This window comes from Melanotaenia boesemani, chromosome 20 (assembly GCF_017639745.1).
Source record: "Melanotaenia boesemani isolate fMelBoe1 chromosome 20, fMelBoe1.pri, whole genome shotgun sequence".
NCBI classification, from domain to species: domain Eukaryota; kingdom Metazoa; phylum Chordata; class Actinopteri; order Atheriniformes; family Melanotaeniidae; genus Melanotaenia; species Melanotaenia boesemani.
The window spans coordinates 11632590-11648612 of NC_055701.1; the positions used below are offsets into that span (position 1 = coordinate 11632590).

A 16023-nucleotide genomic window follows, 5' to 3' on the forward strand; every position below is an offset into this window, starting at 1 on the left:
TCTTTTTGGATCCTTATGCTTTAGTTTCTGGATATTCTGTCAATTTCAACCTTTCCTGAAGGCTATGTGATAGAGGGAATTCTCTCGGCCTGGTGTGTTCGGTTGTCACTCATGATTCCACGCCCCTATCTTCTGTAGCCACGCCCACCACACCAGATCAGGGCCAGAAGTTTGAAAATGGAAAAACAGGAATCTGAAAGTGTAAAATAAAAGTCTGAAGGGGAAATAAAAACTAAAACTAAAAGGAAAACATATACTAAACTTGAAAAAAACAAACAAAAAAAAAAATTCAGAAAAATTATAATTAGCATTTATTTTAAAAATACAAATCCCACTGAAATTCAAATTGATATATTTAATACATTTTAGTTTTATTTTGAATCCAGTTATTTGTTTTTCAGAGTTTACAGTGAAAACACGACTTTAATTTTCAGCTTACATTTTTTCACTTTCAAATAATTCTTTCAAATTAACAAACATTATGGCCCAGAAACACAATGACATTCATGTGTTGCAAATCTGAATTGAACAGGAGTCGCTAACGTTAAGTCCCACTGTTACTTCTTTTTAATTGTGTAATTTTTATGCTTCCGAATGGTGACTTTTCTGCTCTCAGAACTTTTAGAGGTGATGCTCCGGCTGCGGTAAGTTCCTTTTTATAGCTAATGATGGATTTCTTTGTAAATGTTTCCTGTGAAGAACTACAAAACACACAAAAACTACTTTCTTATTTTGACCAACCACAATCTTCCATGTAATCGTGCCAACCTTCAGCCAATCATATGGTGATGTTGTCAGCAGGCAGAGGGCCCCAAACATATCTGACTACCCGAGCACATCTGGTACCTACACCAGCCTTCTTTTGGAAATTAAAATTTTATGAGCTGAAGGCAATAAATTAAGGACACACTTAAGAATCCTTATGTGGAATTAGCTAATAGTAGAGACATGTCTTTCAATCTCATAAACAATTCTTATTATTATTATTTTAAATCTATTCACCAACTCACCTTCAGGGAGTGATCACAGTTGTGACACAGAGAAGCTCCGCCCTCGTCTCTCTGTGATTGGTTCTTGTGTATCAACTTCAAATGGGGATACAACTACATGTATTTGTTGTCATGATCATGGGCCGTGTTTGTGTCATGATCATGTATGTCGTTTTTTAGTTGTGATTTTGGTTTATAGTTCTGCTTTTGTCATGTTTAGTTCAGTTTGTAGTTTTCCCTCATGTGCTGTGTTTGCTGTTCCTGGCTCGTTAGAGCACCTGGTTTGATTTCTCATTCGCTTCACCTGTTCCTCATTACTCCCTCTGTATACCCTATGGTTTTCAGTTTGCCCTTGTCAGATCCTTATTTAGTTTATCCCTGTCGTGTGTGGTTCCCTGTCCTGAGTTTTGATAGAATAAATCCTTTACCTGCACCGATTCTGCCTCCTGCCTTGACTGCCTGCCTGCCTTTGGGTCCTCACCTCCGCCGCCACACTGTGACACTTGTATTTTCTGATTTGTACTCATGTTTGATTTGTTCTTGTATTTTCTGACCTGCAGAATTAATACGTACTTGTATGTTACAAAACATGGGTACAAGTTACAAATATGGAGATACACGTCACAAAACTTGACCCTATTCTAGTTCTATAACGATGTAGTGATAAAATGTGTTCACTTAACACTTTGTTTTCTAAATCAGTGCAGAGATTTTAATCACAAAATGCATTACTATTTTGATGTCCTCTGAATATGTATCATTTTATTTATTTTTCATTATGAACAATATTAAATCCACAAATATTTTCAAGCTTATGATGGAAAAAAACTTTTAAATACTGGGCCACACACTCTTTCATAGTATGTTAAGTCATTCCTCATTTTTATTTGTGACACTGTCTTTTCAATCCTCTTTTTTCTAAATCCTGTGACTATAACTTATTAAGCTCTGAATGAATTTTTTTTTTTTTTTTTGTCCTTAAAGTAAATTGAGTTAAAATAATTGCAACTACAACACTTCCTCTATTATTTACCAAGCCACACACCAGACCATCATGGCTGCCAAAGAGATCCTCAGAATGAAAGCTTTTGTCACATATGGGTTTTACAGCTGGTGTAACTGTGTCAGCCTTAAAAGTTCTCAGGGTGAGCAAGGGGCCAGACAGCAGAAAAGAGCTATAACACACCTGCATGAGCAAATAAACTATGTAACCTTCTGGTTTTACAGTCCTGTGATGGATTAACATACATTGGACTGCTTACTGTAGCAAGAGGAAAGCCATTTACTTTTATATTTACTTGTCAGGCACATCTTACTTCATTGGAGTCAGACATCTTAAAATACATCTTGAATATATTTAACAAGTGTTTTATGATAATGAAAATAAAATATAAGCTCATCTGGCCTGATACCTTCAGACGGTTGCAATAATTAGCTGCCACCCTTCATCCTCATTATAATGGCAGCATCAAAACACTTTGCTCTCATTAGAGCTGACCCATTGTCTGTCAGCAGTTAGCAACCATTTTGCTTTCCTCTTTACAAAACAAAGAGAGGGGAGGTAAAACAGTTTGCCCACAAATCTCACTCTGTGTGCCCACTGGTTCACTCAAAGACCATCTGCTCATTTTATAGAACTACAGTCTCCTAATGCACATTCACCAGTTCTATTGCTGTTAGTCAGCAAATTTTTTGGCCAAACACCCACCAAAACTCTGTCCAAAACACGTCTCAAACAAGGCCAAGCTTGATGGAGCTGTGGCAGTGTGGTTGTTATTGCTTTGAATGCAAGTCAGGGGGCTTCTTGTCTCCTAACTGGCCTGACAAAGGAGAAGTTGGATCCAGCACAACCTGAGGCGTAACATCCACTCAAGTAGCCGCTGGTTAAAAGAAAATAAGGGCAGCTGCTCCCCAGTCCACTCAAAGCCTGATACAATAAGCCCAAAAACATAATTACATGTAGTTAATGAGCCAGCATACAAACAGCTATAAAATGGACTTCAACAGAACAATTAACTGGATTTTTTTTTGGTTTTTATTATTATTGCGGTATGGTTCAAACCTGAATACTTTCATTTCCTTGCTTACCACAGGCACACAGGCCACAGTGTTTTCCGTTCACATGGCTTTTTTACTTATGTCTTCCTTGGGCGGTTTTTAAGGGTTTCATAGGCCTTTTGATGGCAAACCATGTGGGGTCAAACAACCACATAAATCTGCACTTTGTATGAATATTCAGTTACAGCTGTCTGTAACATGCAGATAGCAGCTGGTGTGCTTAGGCCTTGTAGATATCCCTGTGCCATGCCTGGACAGAAGAAGTGATATCAGGGCCAAGACAGACTCAGTCGGCTCTGGCAGGACTTTCCAGATCCAGACTAGCCAAATCCCTCCATTTACTACACAAGTACACAAGGGTGGTCAAAGACTCAGTAACAAATTTTAGCATCAGACATGTGATAACCCTGTCAGTATGTTATGCATAAAACAGCTGGATATGTGTTATTATAAAATCTATTAAAACGCTTCCTTTCTCTAGTATGCCAACCGACAGTGAAGATGAGCACTGATGATGTTTTACTCCAACTTGAGCATAAAATGTCTTCATCATCAGGCTTGCAGTTGTGTAAATCTGCAATATCCATATGGCTGACATATTACTGCCGCTATAAGCAGGTGTTGAAACAGATGGCACTGCTTTGTGTTTCACATTTAATTTACCATTTACAGCTTTTGTTGAGCACATCTTGATAAAGCAGATTAAATTTCACTTAAGCAAATCATTTGGATGTCTCGTTTGCTTTTTTTTAAATGTAAAAATAGATGTTTTGACAGATGTATAAAATAGACAGCCACATTTTCAATAACCCTAAACCAGTTTCATGTGGCTTTTACAGTTCTTCTAATCAAATTAACTAAATTTGCCCCTTTTTAATTACCAACCTTAATCTCATACTAATCCAACCATACTGGTGTAATAAGCAACACAAGTATGGTGAGCTGCTTGGAAGACAAAGCATGCAATAGTGAAAGAGTTTGTTTGGTGTGCCTGGCATTGCCACATCCTTAACTGGTTGGCCCTGGCAACACAACGCAATAGTGCGGGGCTGTTTGAGTGCCAGGTTTACAAAGCAGCTGCCAGGCCAATCCATCGGGCACTAATTCAGCAAGCCACAGGGAGCCCGCTCCACCCCTTCTTCTTCCAGGCCCTCTCGGCTTGTGACTACAATCACCCCTCATCTGTGTGCACACCCACACATTACACAATGCAGGCTTTAATTATGAGGAACTTGCCAAAACCCAATAGCCCATCTTTTCAAAGACATTTCTGGCAGAGGGGGTTTCCAATATTCTAACTACACCCTTAAAGGACCCCTTTCTTTTACCCATCACACTGGCCTTTCTCTTATACACAGCAAGGAAGGAAAAGTGTTTCGATTTTATCCTGAAGCTGCTGACATCATTGATAGGTAGCATACGTTAAAAAAAAAAAAAAAAAAAAAAAAAAAAAAAAAAAAAACTTAAGTTATTCTTTTCAAAATTTGATGAAATCAAAAATTTCCTCAACTCTAATGGCTCACTGGGGGAACTTTATCATCACTCATTTGCATGCATGTTGCTAACACATGCCCATATTTCTGACTAAAAACATTAACAGACTAATTAAAGAAAAATCTCCTTTAAATAAAAGTGAAGTAATTAGGCCATGAGGATAAAGGCTAATAGAAGATAAATAAAGCAATGTGCAAGGAAGTCCAAAAGTCTACCATATGATCGAGACTCTTCAAGAGAGGCCATGGATGGAGAATAAATCATAAAAGGCTCTTCACAGCTTTCTAAGGTCTGGCAAGACACTAAAAATGGAGACAGAGCAAGTTCAAATCTTCATGGATGTGTTGTGAAATGTTTTTGTTTTTATGCGTCTTTTCATTTAGAGAAGCTTTACATCTATTTTGTTCACTGTGTCAGTCAGTATGATTCAATTTGTTTAGTTTAAATCTTTCAGTATTTTTTTTTTATTTACATTTGTCTTTGGTTGTCTTCAGTCTCTATCGTGGATTTTTCTCATATGTCTGCTGTTTTCAACCCCTGTAACTGTTATTTTAGTAGTTTCTTCTAATAGCTATTTTGGATCTTTGTAGTTGTTTTGAGGAATCTACATTGTTTGAGGGGTCTTTATTATTAGATTGATTCACTTTTTCGTCTCTGGAATTGTTCAAAGCATCTTTTTAGTTCGCTTGAGTCATTTTGAGTCTCGTTGTGGCTATTCTGACTGTTTCTGTTTTGAATTTTCTAAATACAAACCATCCAATCAAACAGAGATAGTGAGCTGACCCAAATTGCACACAGGCCAAGTGAAAGTTGACATTCCTAAGTCCTGCTCTCTATGCATAAACCACATTCTCATCTACTCCCTCATCTGTCACTCATACTCTGTCTGTGCTTGTCTATCCCAGCTGAAGGTCACAATATGGCTAATTCCTTTGGAGAGGCCCTCTGTATCCCGATGCTCCATGCTGACTAAGTAAACATGGCACAGCAGTTCATAAAGATCCATATTGCGTGCCTGCATCTGCTTATGTATTCCAATAAACATGCAAGGGGTCTTCCTGAGTAAGATTTCCTGACTGCAGGGATACATGCATGCCGTTGGTGGGCATGGTTGAAATATTGATGCTGTGTTTTGTTCTAATTTTTGCTGTACTTGAGGGGCCATCTGGATAGGTTGATCTTTCCCACGTTAAATATTAATCTTCCAGTTGAATATGACCTGAGGAGAGCAAAAGAGGGTCATTTTGTAACAGGAGAAAAAGAAAGAGGGTGAGCTGGTGGGTAAGAGGGGTTCAACAATAGGTTTAGACCAACAGATGGAAGACTGCAGGGATACAGTTCAGTAGCTTAATGGAACTTGATATATTATTATATTCCTCCCTCATTATACATACAAAAGAAATTACATGTGGTCACATGAATAATGAAACTGATATGATTTGTTGACATATATGCAGTTTCTTGTGGCTTGGATAGAACTGCTGAATGCAGCCTTTATTTTTTTTCAGTTTCATTACTCAGGTAAGACCAGCAGCTCACGTTCATTCAACAAGCCAATCAAACAGGCCACTTCTGGACGAGTCCAATTACCATAAATAACTGTGAGCTGAAAAGTGTCTCTGGCAGGATGTAGTCATGAAGACTATTTTTAAAAGTCTGCAAACAACAATCCAATTACTAATGACTCAGTGGTCCATCAATAACCATGTTTCCTCCTCTTCAGCATTACTACAGCAATGCGCCATGATCTGAATGTGCACTTAGTCGGCAAAACTCAATGAATTTTAATGATGTGCTTAGAAGTGCTAACTAGCTAACAACATGTCAGTTCTAACAAGGTGCTATTTAAAGGGAATGGGTTTCAGTAAATTATCCCTCTGGTTTTAATTATTAAAGACAGCCTATTAATTATGAACAAATCTGTAGCCAAACACTCATCACGAGCAAGGAGGGTTGCCTAGTAGCATCGGCGTGTTCTGTGAACCGCGTTGCTTTGTAGGTGGAAGGCAGTCGGCTGAGAGGGACACAACACCAGTTTTGGGTGCTGTTAGGACTGCACCACAAGCGCAGGTGATCACTAATGCAGTCTTGCACGTGTTTTCCTGTCAAATGATACTATACGTTTGAACAATGCCACATAAATTGACACATCTTGATTGTTTGGTATAATTTTATGTTATCAAACCTGTCAACATGAAGGTTGTGTTTTTTTTCCAAAGTATATTATCTTATAAAACCATACTGCTCTGTCAAAACAATAATTAGTCTTACACTGTTGAACCTACATCTTTAGATGCTAAGTCAACACAGCTGGACATCCTAAAGTTTGTGTTTATGTCTGTGTGCTACCTTTCCGACTCGAGTCTAAAAATAGCTTGGACGCATCCTGCTATGATGCTGAAGGTGCAGACATCTTTCCCCTCTGAAGGACATAACACTGTCTGAAGTTTGGGGGTAGGGAGTGCTGGGGGTGGAAGGGAGGGAGGAAATGGTGACTACCGTGTGACAAGCGCACAGTTCCTTCCTCTTAGGCCTGAGAAACAGGAAGTGGAGCACATCAGGCATTATTGTGACGGAGAGGAAATGCAAGGTTCTCTAAATTAAGAGCCCCAATCTGGTGGTCAATGACAGGAGCCTGTCCTCCATGGCCCCACAGAGACCAGACCCCCACCCCCCCACCAAACAAATTACACCCCCAAGTATCTTAACTGTTAAGTGACGCAGATATATTTAAAACAAGCTCCCATTTTGTTGTTTTACAATGAAATTTAACCCTTGTGCTTTGCAGTTGCAGAACAGTGTTAATTTTGCAAGATATCAGTGCAGCAGCTCAAAGATTCCACAGTATTAAAGGTGTTTTAAATATTTTGTTCTTTGGTGGAGCAATAGTGTTTCAAAGGGTTAATGGAGGCATATGGCTGGGCTTCACCCAGCTTGTATTTAAACAGAAGCTGAGGAAGAGGCGGTTGCTAAGAGAGAAGCAAGGCTTTGTGACTGGCTACCTCCCAGTTAATTAAAATCCAACATTATCTGTTTTATGCTTTCAATTAGAAAGCTCTGGAAAGGACCCAAGCCGCTGCATGTAGAGACGTAGCAATAAGATGTGATTATACAGAGGGGGCCCATTTACATTGCAGGATGCAGAAATACCCTGCAGACATGCCTTGATTTCAGTAACAGCCACTGATGATTCAAAGATGTCTGTGTGCCCCCCCTTGGTAAAAATCTGCATGGAACCCAACAAGCAAATTAATTGGATAAGATCAGCTTTCGTACAACATGACAGGTGCTCACCACCTGTGATCAAGCACACATCTGAATGTCGGCAATGAGTAAAAACAACCCTTGCCAAGTCTGGTACTTTTTTTTTTTTTTATTGCTATTTGTTTTCCTAATCATCAGTAATCAAAAGAAGTGTCACCCAGAAATGTTTTTGCTCAGTTACCAGTAGATCCATCAATGCTTGTCCCTGCTTCTAACGATCAAAATTAACTGCAAAACAGAAACCAAGCTGAACAAGTAATCAATCACACTGAGCTTAGCATGCTATGTTTAACAGGTGGCTGGTTGGTTTTATTTTGTCTTTCACAGCCCAAAGTTTTTTTTCTTAGCACTTTGGAACATATTATCAGAACATAAACTAACAAGCTGTAATTGAAACTTTTTATCTAAAAAAAAAAGGGCAAAAAGTAATTTTCAATTATATAAATGTTCTGAGAACAATCACCATTAACTATTAAAAGAAAAATCAGAAGGATTTAGAGGCAAAAAATTATAGGAACATAAAAGTTTTTTTTAAATTAACAACACAAATACTGTGTGAATATGAACATAAACTACATAACCCAAACAACATTTTTTCTATTTTTCATTAAATGCAACTGACTGCTCTCAAACTATTACAAAAGGAGAATATTTACTGCCATCTACTGGCCACTTTAGAAAATCACAACTTAAACAGCACTCTATGGTAGTGTTTCTCAATCCTGGTCCTCAGGGACCATTGCCCTGCATGTTTTAGCTCTTTCCAACTCCAGTACACCTGAATCAGATTAACTGAACTGCTTGTCAAGCTCTTTGCAAGCCTGCTAACGAGCCATCCATTTGAATCAGGCGCGTTAAAGATGGACACCTCTAAAACATGCAGGGCAGTGGTCCCCGAGGACCAGGATTGAGAAACACTGCTCTCTGGTAAGGCTCAGAGGTTTACTTCAATACCTAAAAGACCTGAATGACTGACTCAGCGAAAATGAGAGGGACTGGGGAGTTGGAGAAAAATGCTCCCCGCTTAAACCAGACGTGTCCTTGGACAGCTCTTTATCTGGGCAGCCAGGCTGAGGCTTTGTGTCTTGGGTAAGGGAGGCAGATGAAGGGTCTTTCCCAAATGGCGCTCCTCTTCCCATTATTTCCATCTGTGCCCCTTCGCATCCTCGGTCCACACCTGCAGGAAGACAACTACTGGCAGATTTTTCTTTTTCAAGGTGCAACACTTTGGCTGGAGACTGGATTGGCAGGCTGGAAGAAGCATGGGCATCCACAGACAAAACAGTTGTGGCGCTCGAAAGGTTTGCGGTTTGTTGGTTAACAAGAGGGCTCATTTTTGGGGATGACGGTGGCTCCAGAGGTTCAAAAGTGACAGGCTGTGTCTTGCTCTGTTCTTCTTCAGGAGAGGCCTGGGATGATGACTCAGGGTGTGGGTTGAAGCGAGCCAGCAGACCCTCTTCTGTAACAGGGTAGTGGTTGGTAGCCCATTCCTGCCGCTCATAACGCATTTTGTCTATTTGCCTGAGCTCGCTGGGCAACTCCAACGCTCCTTCCTGTTAATGCAGGCACGCAAGTTTTATTTGCAATTATGGAAAAAACTGTCAACTTTTAATCTAATGTAAGGGATTCTCCATTAAAGCCCTTTTAAGACTTGGGATTATATGCATCATCATTCTGGAATAAAATTTTGTTTTTAAGAAATAAAAAACTTCTACTTTAGCATGCATTGAAGATTCAATTACACATAACTACAACAGTGATGAAGAAGAATATTTTACTAAATATGCTTTTGTATAAACACAGAAACTATAATCTCTTGAATATTAACCAACTAACCAACTTCCGTGGTGCAGCACACCATGAAGTTCAGTAGCCTTGCTTAACTAGTAATTAACAATGGAGCATTCACTGTATAATCAACCTTTCACTCTCAAAGGCTTCTAGGTCCCAAATGCACCAGTAGCAGAAAGCCATACAAACACAGTTATTAATAGTTAGTGCACATCATTTCTTCTAGTCTTCTAGTTTTAAAATGTTTATCATGTCTGAATTGTTAATCCATGAGGTGAAGAGATAAGTTGGAAATGTTTAATGTAAACTTATGTTTTTGCCAAATATTTTGTCAATTCATCTCCCATATGTCTGTCTTGACTGGTCAGTATCAACTGAAAAAGTGATGCCCCTTGCTTTATTACTCACCATACTGACATGTCCCAGTTCATCAGGTTTGTAGAACCTGTTGTTGAGGTAGGAATCCACCAGAGCCATGTAGTCAGCCATGAGAGTGTCTAGCAGCACCAGTCGGAGAGGCTGTAGGTGAATCACTGACAAAGCCATCACGTTCAGCAAGGGTACAGGACAAGGCCGTTTGTAGCACATCTCCCTTTCTTCCTATGAAAATACACACCACTAAATTCAGCTTACAGAGATACAGAGATAAGCTAACACTAAAAACACTGACAAGTGAAGTGAATAACACTGCCCGATCACCATGGATTTCCCTTACAACAGCAGCCACACTCTAAAAACCCCACATCTCTTTGGGATACATCAGGATAAGTCTGGGTGCTATACCTTAGTGAGCTGTGACTTCACCTGAAGAGAAGAGAGCCTGGATGGGGGCACTTTCAGATGGAGACTTAACACCTCTTCAAGAGTGCTGACTCTGTCAGGAAGGAATCCTCCTGTCTCTGTGTGGAAACACATTACGTCTGCCACCTTAAAAATGAACACAATAAACATTAGATACATAAATTTGACAAATGTTCTGAAAATAAGCCAAAGAAGCCTTAAAACTGAGTCATGTTGATTTGAAAAGGAGATCACGATACATCCTGTACATCTACCTGAGTGTCAAAGACGTTGGTCAACTTAACTCCGAACTGAGAAATCAGACATCCAGCAATGGCTCTGCAATCATGAATGACCTGTAACAAAAGGAAAATTCAACAAAGATGGTTTCAAACCACAAATCATCAGACTAACTAAACTTGATTTTCAACATGTTTATACCACTCACCTTTAATATGTTCTTACTTTCCAGGATCATGGAGAGACCGTTCTTAAATCCCCGTACTCCAAGTAGCAGAATATCAAATAAGTACACCTTTGTTTTAGTAGCAATCTAAAAGAATTTAAGTTATTATTCTTTTTCACTTTTGCAATGAAAAAAAGACATTAAAATTGGAATGAACCAAAAGAATATGGATATGCTATTTAAATTAAATAAAAAAAAATATAGTTCAGAACTTCTGACCTGCAGCCAACACAGTCTTCCATTCTTAAATGTCTCAACTCCTTCAGCTCCCACACCAATAACATGCTGCTTTTTGATGTGCATCACCTAAAGTACATAAGTCTTCATATTATACTCTGCATACTAAGCAAATCACTCAACACTTTATGAGGTGCATCTGTTCATTTGCTTACTAACACAAATAGCAAATTACATAAAAGACATGTAGACATGGTTAAGACAGTTTGAGAAAGTTCAAACCAAGCATCAGAATTGAGAAGAAAGAAGATTTAAGTGACTTTGAAAGTGAAATGGCCAGAAGAGCTGGTCTAAGTATTTCTAATAGGATTTTTACACACAACAATTTCAAAATGTCTTGGTGATGTCAGATGTCAGAGGAGAATGGGCGACTGGTTCTATATGATAGAAACTTAACAGTAACTCAGTATTAAACCAAGGTATGCAAAATATCTTCTCTGAACACACAACATGTCAAGTCATCCAGCAGCATTAGACCAGACTGGGTGTCACTCCTGTCAGCCAAGAACAGGAAAGTGATGCTACGTTTCACACAGACTCACCAAAATTGGACAACAGTAGATTGGAAAAATGTTGCATTTTCTTATGAGTCCCAATTTTGGTCGTGGCATTCAGATGCACATCCATTATCCTTACCAAGCATGACTGCTACTGACTGCAGTAAATGATGCCGTCAAGTCAATATTGACCAAAAGAGGAATCTCAGAAGAATGTTTCTAACACAGGCAGTTATGAAGTTAAACGGGGTCAAACCAAACTATCTGGTGTATCTAATAAAGTAAGCAATTTGTGCACATTACATGGTATTCAAGTGATTTCTGCAACATGACACATACAATATATTAAATCAACTTACAGCAGGTCCAAACTTCTCGTGGAACTCATCAATGACTGCAAAATTGATTAACTCCTCTTCATCTTTTTCACTATCTGCAAGAAAGGGCCATAACAAAATTAAGCTTATCATATAGATAAGCTTATATATATATATAAAAAAACTCACCTAATGTCATTGTTGTTCTGCAGGGTTGAAACTTTTCTACATTCGGCTGCTCCTCAAGCCCATCGGAATGAATATTTCTATGCAACACATTATATTTTACTATTCAATTCCAAGCTATAGCCATGGTCATGTAAACGTCCTCAATTTACTACCTACCCACGGACACCACTTTCTTCATTGTGGAATTCAACTGTTGGTTTAATTTTACAAACCATTAATGTAAGAAACCAATGCTAGCAACACAATTAAAACTAGGTTTTAATAAGCCGCTTTTCAAAAGTGGACCCACCATTGAGTATCTCGTGGCCAAAAAACAATTTGGTTCCAGGAAGTTTGCATCCATCGCTGCTAGTAACTAAAATAAATGTTAAAGATAAACGTTATTTTACTATTATTCATTGTACAGAGACTGAATGGCTGTAGTCTAGGTTTAAACTGCTAACCATCCGCCAAAATCAACGTTTTGTTTGGATTAACACGTTGGACGACCCCGGAGTACGACGAAGTCTTCAGAGTTAGTTTGATACGTTGCCCTTTCAGGATAGACATAAACAAAACGTCGTCTACAACCATTATGTAAGTAAAAATGCACTTTTTAAAGGCTAAGAAAATCAGACTATGCTATTAATATTTTTCCGTCAGTCACAAAGACAAGCTAGGCTACATTTCGGATGTTAGCTATGCTGCGTTCAAAGATCCTTCTTGCATGTGTTAATTGTAGTGATTTGCGGGTTGATACCAACATATCGATAGTACCGATACCAGCTTTTTATGTTTTAGAATTGATTTTCATGTTAGAATATCGATATTTTACTATTTTGATGGAGTGAGTTGGAGTTTGATGCTGCAGGCAGTTATCCACAATTCAGAAGATGAAAATGTGGAGCTGTGTACTGCTGAAGCTAAATTTCGGTGAAGTGATTTTCATCAGTCTGCTAGGTTTAGTTTTGTGTTGAACAGGTGTTCCTCTCAATCTGAAGACCATTAGATTCTGTTTTGTTATGTACAGTATTAATGCAATAAATAGACAAATTCAGCTTGGAGTGTGTCCCTGAGATCAGCTCACATCACATCAGACTCAGATTTAGTTTGTAAGGATGCTGCAGAGGCTGGGTGTTATTCAACATTCTGTAAAACAGCCAGGGTTTTTAAAAAATAAAAAATACGGATGAGAAACATTTAAAAGGATAGAAAGACAAAAACATCAATCCCTTTCATTGCTGTAGACTAATGGTTAATTAAATATTTCAATATATAGGTGTTGACAAACATTTGCAACTTCTTTTTCCTCAGCTTAGGCTGATTTGAAGGCGATTTTCCAAACACACTGGCCGTCATTTTTTCAAACAAACGTAGGAATGAGCGCATATGTGATCACAGGAATGATCTTATGATTGGATTTACTTGTGATTTATGAAACGTTTGTATCTGTTTGTTTGTATCTTTGCTTTGCCAATTGGAAATAAATGGCATGCTAAAACAGATCAATCTTTCCATTAACTAAGGCAGCATTATGTCGCAGACTTTCTCCGGAGAGTAAAGCAGCATCCCCAGCTGGTCCAAGACACATCCACCTGCCCTCCAGCAACCTGGAGCGATGCTCCACCCTGGCACGTGCGCTCCTGCTCTGTGGCAGGGTTTGCCAGCAGGGTAATGAGATGCTCCAAGAGTGAATATAGATATGTGTTTGTGTGAAAATATACATTTCTGTTTGTATTTATCATTATTTCAAATGGCAGTGTATAATGATTTATGGGTTATTATAATTGTTGTGGGCTTAGGGCAAATGTAAGTTCTGAGTACTGAATATGTGGCTGCTAATGCTTAGATGACAATTTGATAAATGACGGGTATTAAGTTTCTGTACTAAGTATCAGTATCGGATCAGTATTGCTGATACTGGCTTGTATTGTAATTGGTATCGGATTTGAAAGAAAATGAGCGGTATAGCACAACATGTATGCTCATCTTTTTTTCTCACTTGCAAACAGACAATTCGTTATGAATGGTAAAAGATATATATATATATATATTATAAAGATATATCTAACTTCTGCAAGCATATCTGATTTTTGTTAACAGTATTTATTTACTATACTCTTCAGCACTAACAAATTTTGAAAAAAAAAACATCTTAACAAAAAGCTAAACTATTAACTAGCTTTTATGTTTTGAGTGTAGCTTGAAGCATCAATAAATGTGAAACATTTTGTCTTTAGTGCCCCCCAGTGGAATAAAAGAGAATGGCAGGTAACAAGGCAGTCACCAGTTAGGAACCGAAATGAGCTGAAAGTTTATATGTTTGTTTTAAGGCATGAATGAATGAATGAATAATTATGAACAATAGCAGAAAGTTTACACACAGGATTTTGGTGTTACAGCATATTTCCCCTGCAAATCCTGTTTTATACAAAACAGGAACAGACAGAATGAATATTGTCTTCTCTCCTCAATGCAATGTTTAGAAATTATCTCTCTTATTTATTTATTTACTTACAGAGGTTACTGTATCTTGCACACCTGCAGAAGGCCAACAAGCTGATACCTCAATATATCCACCAGAGGGTGACCTCAGCTTAGGTACTGACAAACTGATACTGGTCCAAAGTCTCTGACTCTTTCAATTTAATTAGAAAAATATGGTTCATTTTCATCTCAACATCAAAAGACAGTTAATTTTTATTACAATTGCACATAGTTTGCGCAGTATGTGTGAAAGCACACGTTACTGCACCCTGTTGTTCTACAGTGCAGTCCATAGAGGGGCATGAAACCCTATGATGTTGGTTAGAGACACTACAGATACAACAGTTTTCTTTTTACTTTACTTTACATTTGTTATTGTTGGTTTATTATCAGCTGAGTATTTGTACAGTATCCTTTGTCTCGTGTCCTTCTTTAGTCCTCCTTAATTGCACATGCTCAGTTCCACAGATAGTTTATCAGCACAACAGGTATGAATTGAATCCTTCATGGTAAAAAAAAAAAAAGCTGTGATTAACTACATTTCAAAAACATTTGTCAACCCCAGCATACTGACATTACAAAAAATGAAGGTTTTTAACAGCCTTAAACTTATAAGACTCTAAATACATGTAAATTACACATATAAACACATTTTAATTCAGTAACTACCTCATGTATAAATTATTTACGTTCTCTCTTTAAATCAGCCAATAATTATGTTCAACATCCTAAAGTCTATGGCCCATGAAGCATAATGTCTTGTTTTTTGTTTATTCTTTTTTTTTTGTTTTGTTTTTTATCATTCATTGCCATAATGCCTATATGATAACACAGTAGGTCTCCTAATGCAGCTAGAAAGCTTCAGGAAGTGTCGTCTGTGGACCACCTACTGCACAATAATTGCAGTATGTGCTGCAGCAAAGCCACCGCTTTTATCTTTAAAGGAAAGGCCACCCTTTCCTGCTCTGCAGGCTGAACAAATACAGTGGTTCAGTAAACCAAAGGAAGAATCACATCAAACAAATTTTCCTGACTTTTTTCGCTGAGATGGCTCAGAGGAATGGGTGGAATTTTTATTCCAAAGGTGGGTGGACACAGTTTGCACAGATACCAATTATCAGAAGAACTTAAGTCTTTTCAAATACCCCCATTGATGTAAAACAATGAAGTTCTCTACTCAGTCTACATAAGAAAACAAAAGTTTAGTGGTGGAGATTTTTTTTTCTTTTGGGGTGAGAACTGTCTGCTGAACTCTTGGCTGTTTGCATCAGTTTCGATCAGAGCAAGACAGGATCAAGAACAAAGAGTTTGAGGGGAAGAGGGGGGGTAGCCTTACAGTAAAAAGTTGAGAAAGGACTCCAGCAACCCAGGTGTAACAGTAAAAACACAGTCTTTCTACTTGTTTTTAATGTCTTTCACACTGTTAAAAGTTTCAAAAAACCTCAAAGATGCCCTTTAGTTGAAAGTTCATTTTT

General features: G+C 38.2%; 1 protein-coding gene across 1 annotated transcript; it reads right to left on the minus strand.

The window, feature by feature from the left end:
- Positions 1 to 7894: 7894 nt before the first annotated feature.
- On the minus strand, positions 7895 to 12792 carry exd1 (exonuclease 3'-5' domain containing 1). Its single transcript, XM_041971150.1, has 12 exons — positions 12526 to 12792; positions 12372 to 12437; positions 12239 to 12272; positions 12083 to 12159; positions 11936 to 12009; positions 11062 to 11148; positions 10825 to 10929; positions 10652 to 10732; positions 10380 to 10523; positions 10005 to 10196; positions 8734 to 9358; positions 7895 to 8505 (listed from the first exon to the last, which is right to left on the minus strand). Exons 1-11 carry the CDS (start codon positions 12653 to 12655, stop codon positions 8753 to 8755), a joined length of 1596 nt encoding a protein of 531 aa, XP_041827084.1. The 5' UTR covers positions 12656 to 12792; the 3' UTR covers positions 7895 to 8505; positions 8734 to 8752.
- Between the last annotated feature and the right edge of the window lie 3231 nt (positions 12793 to 16023).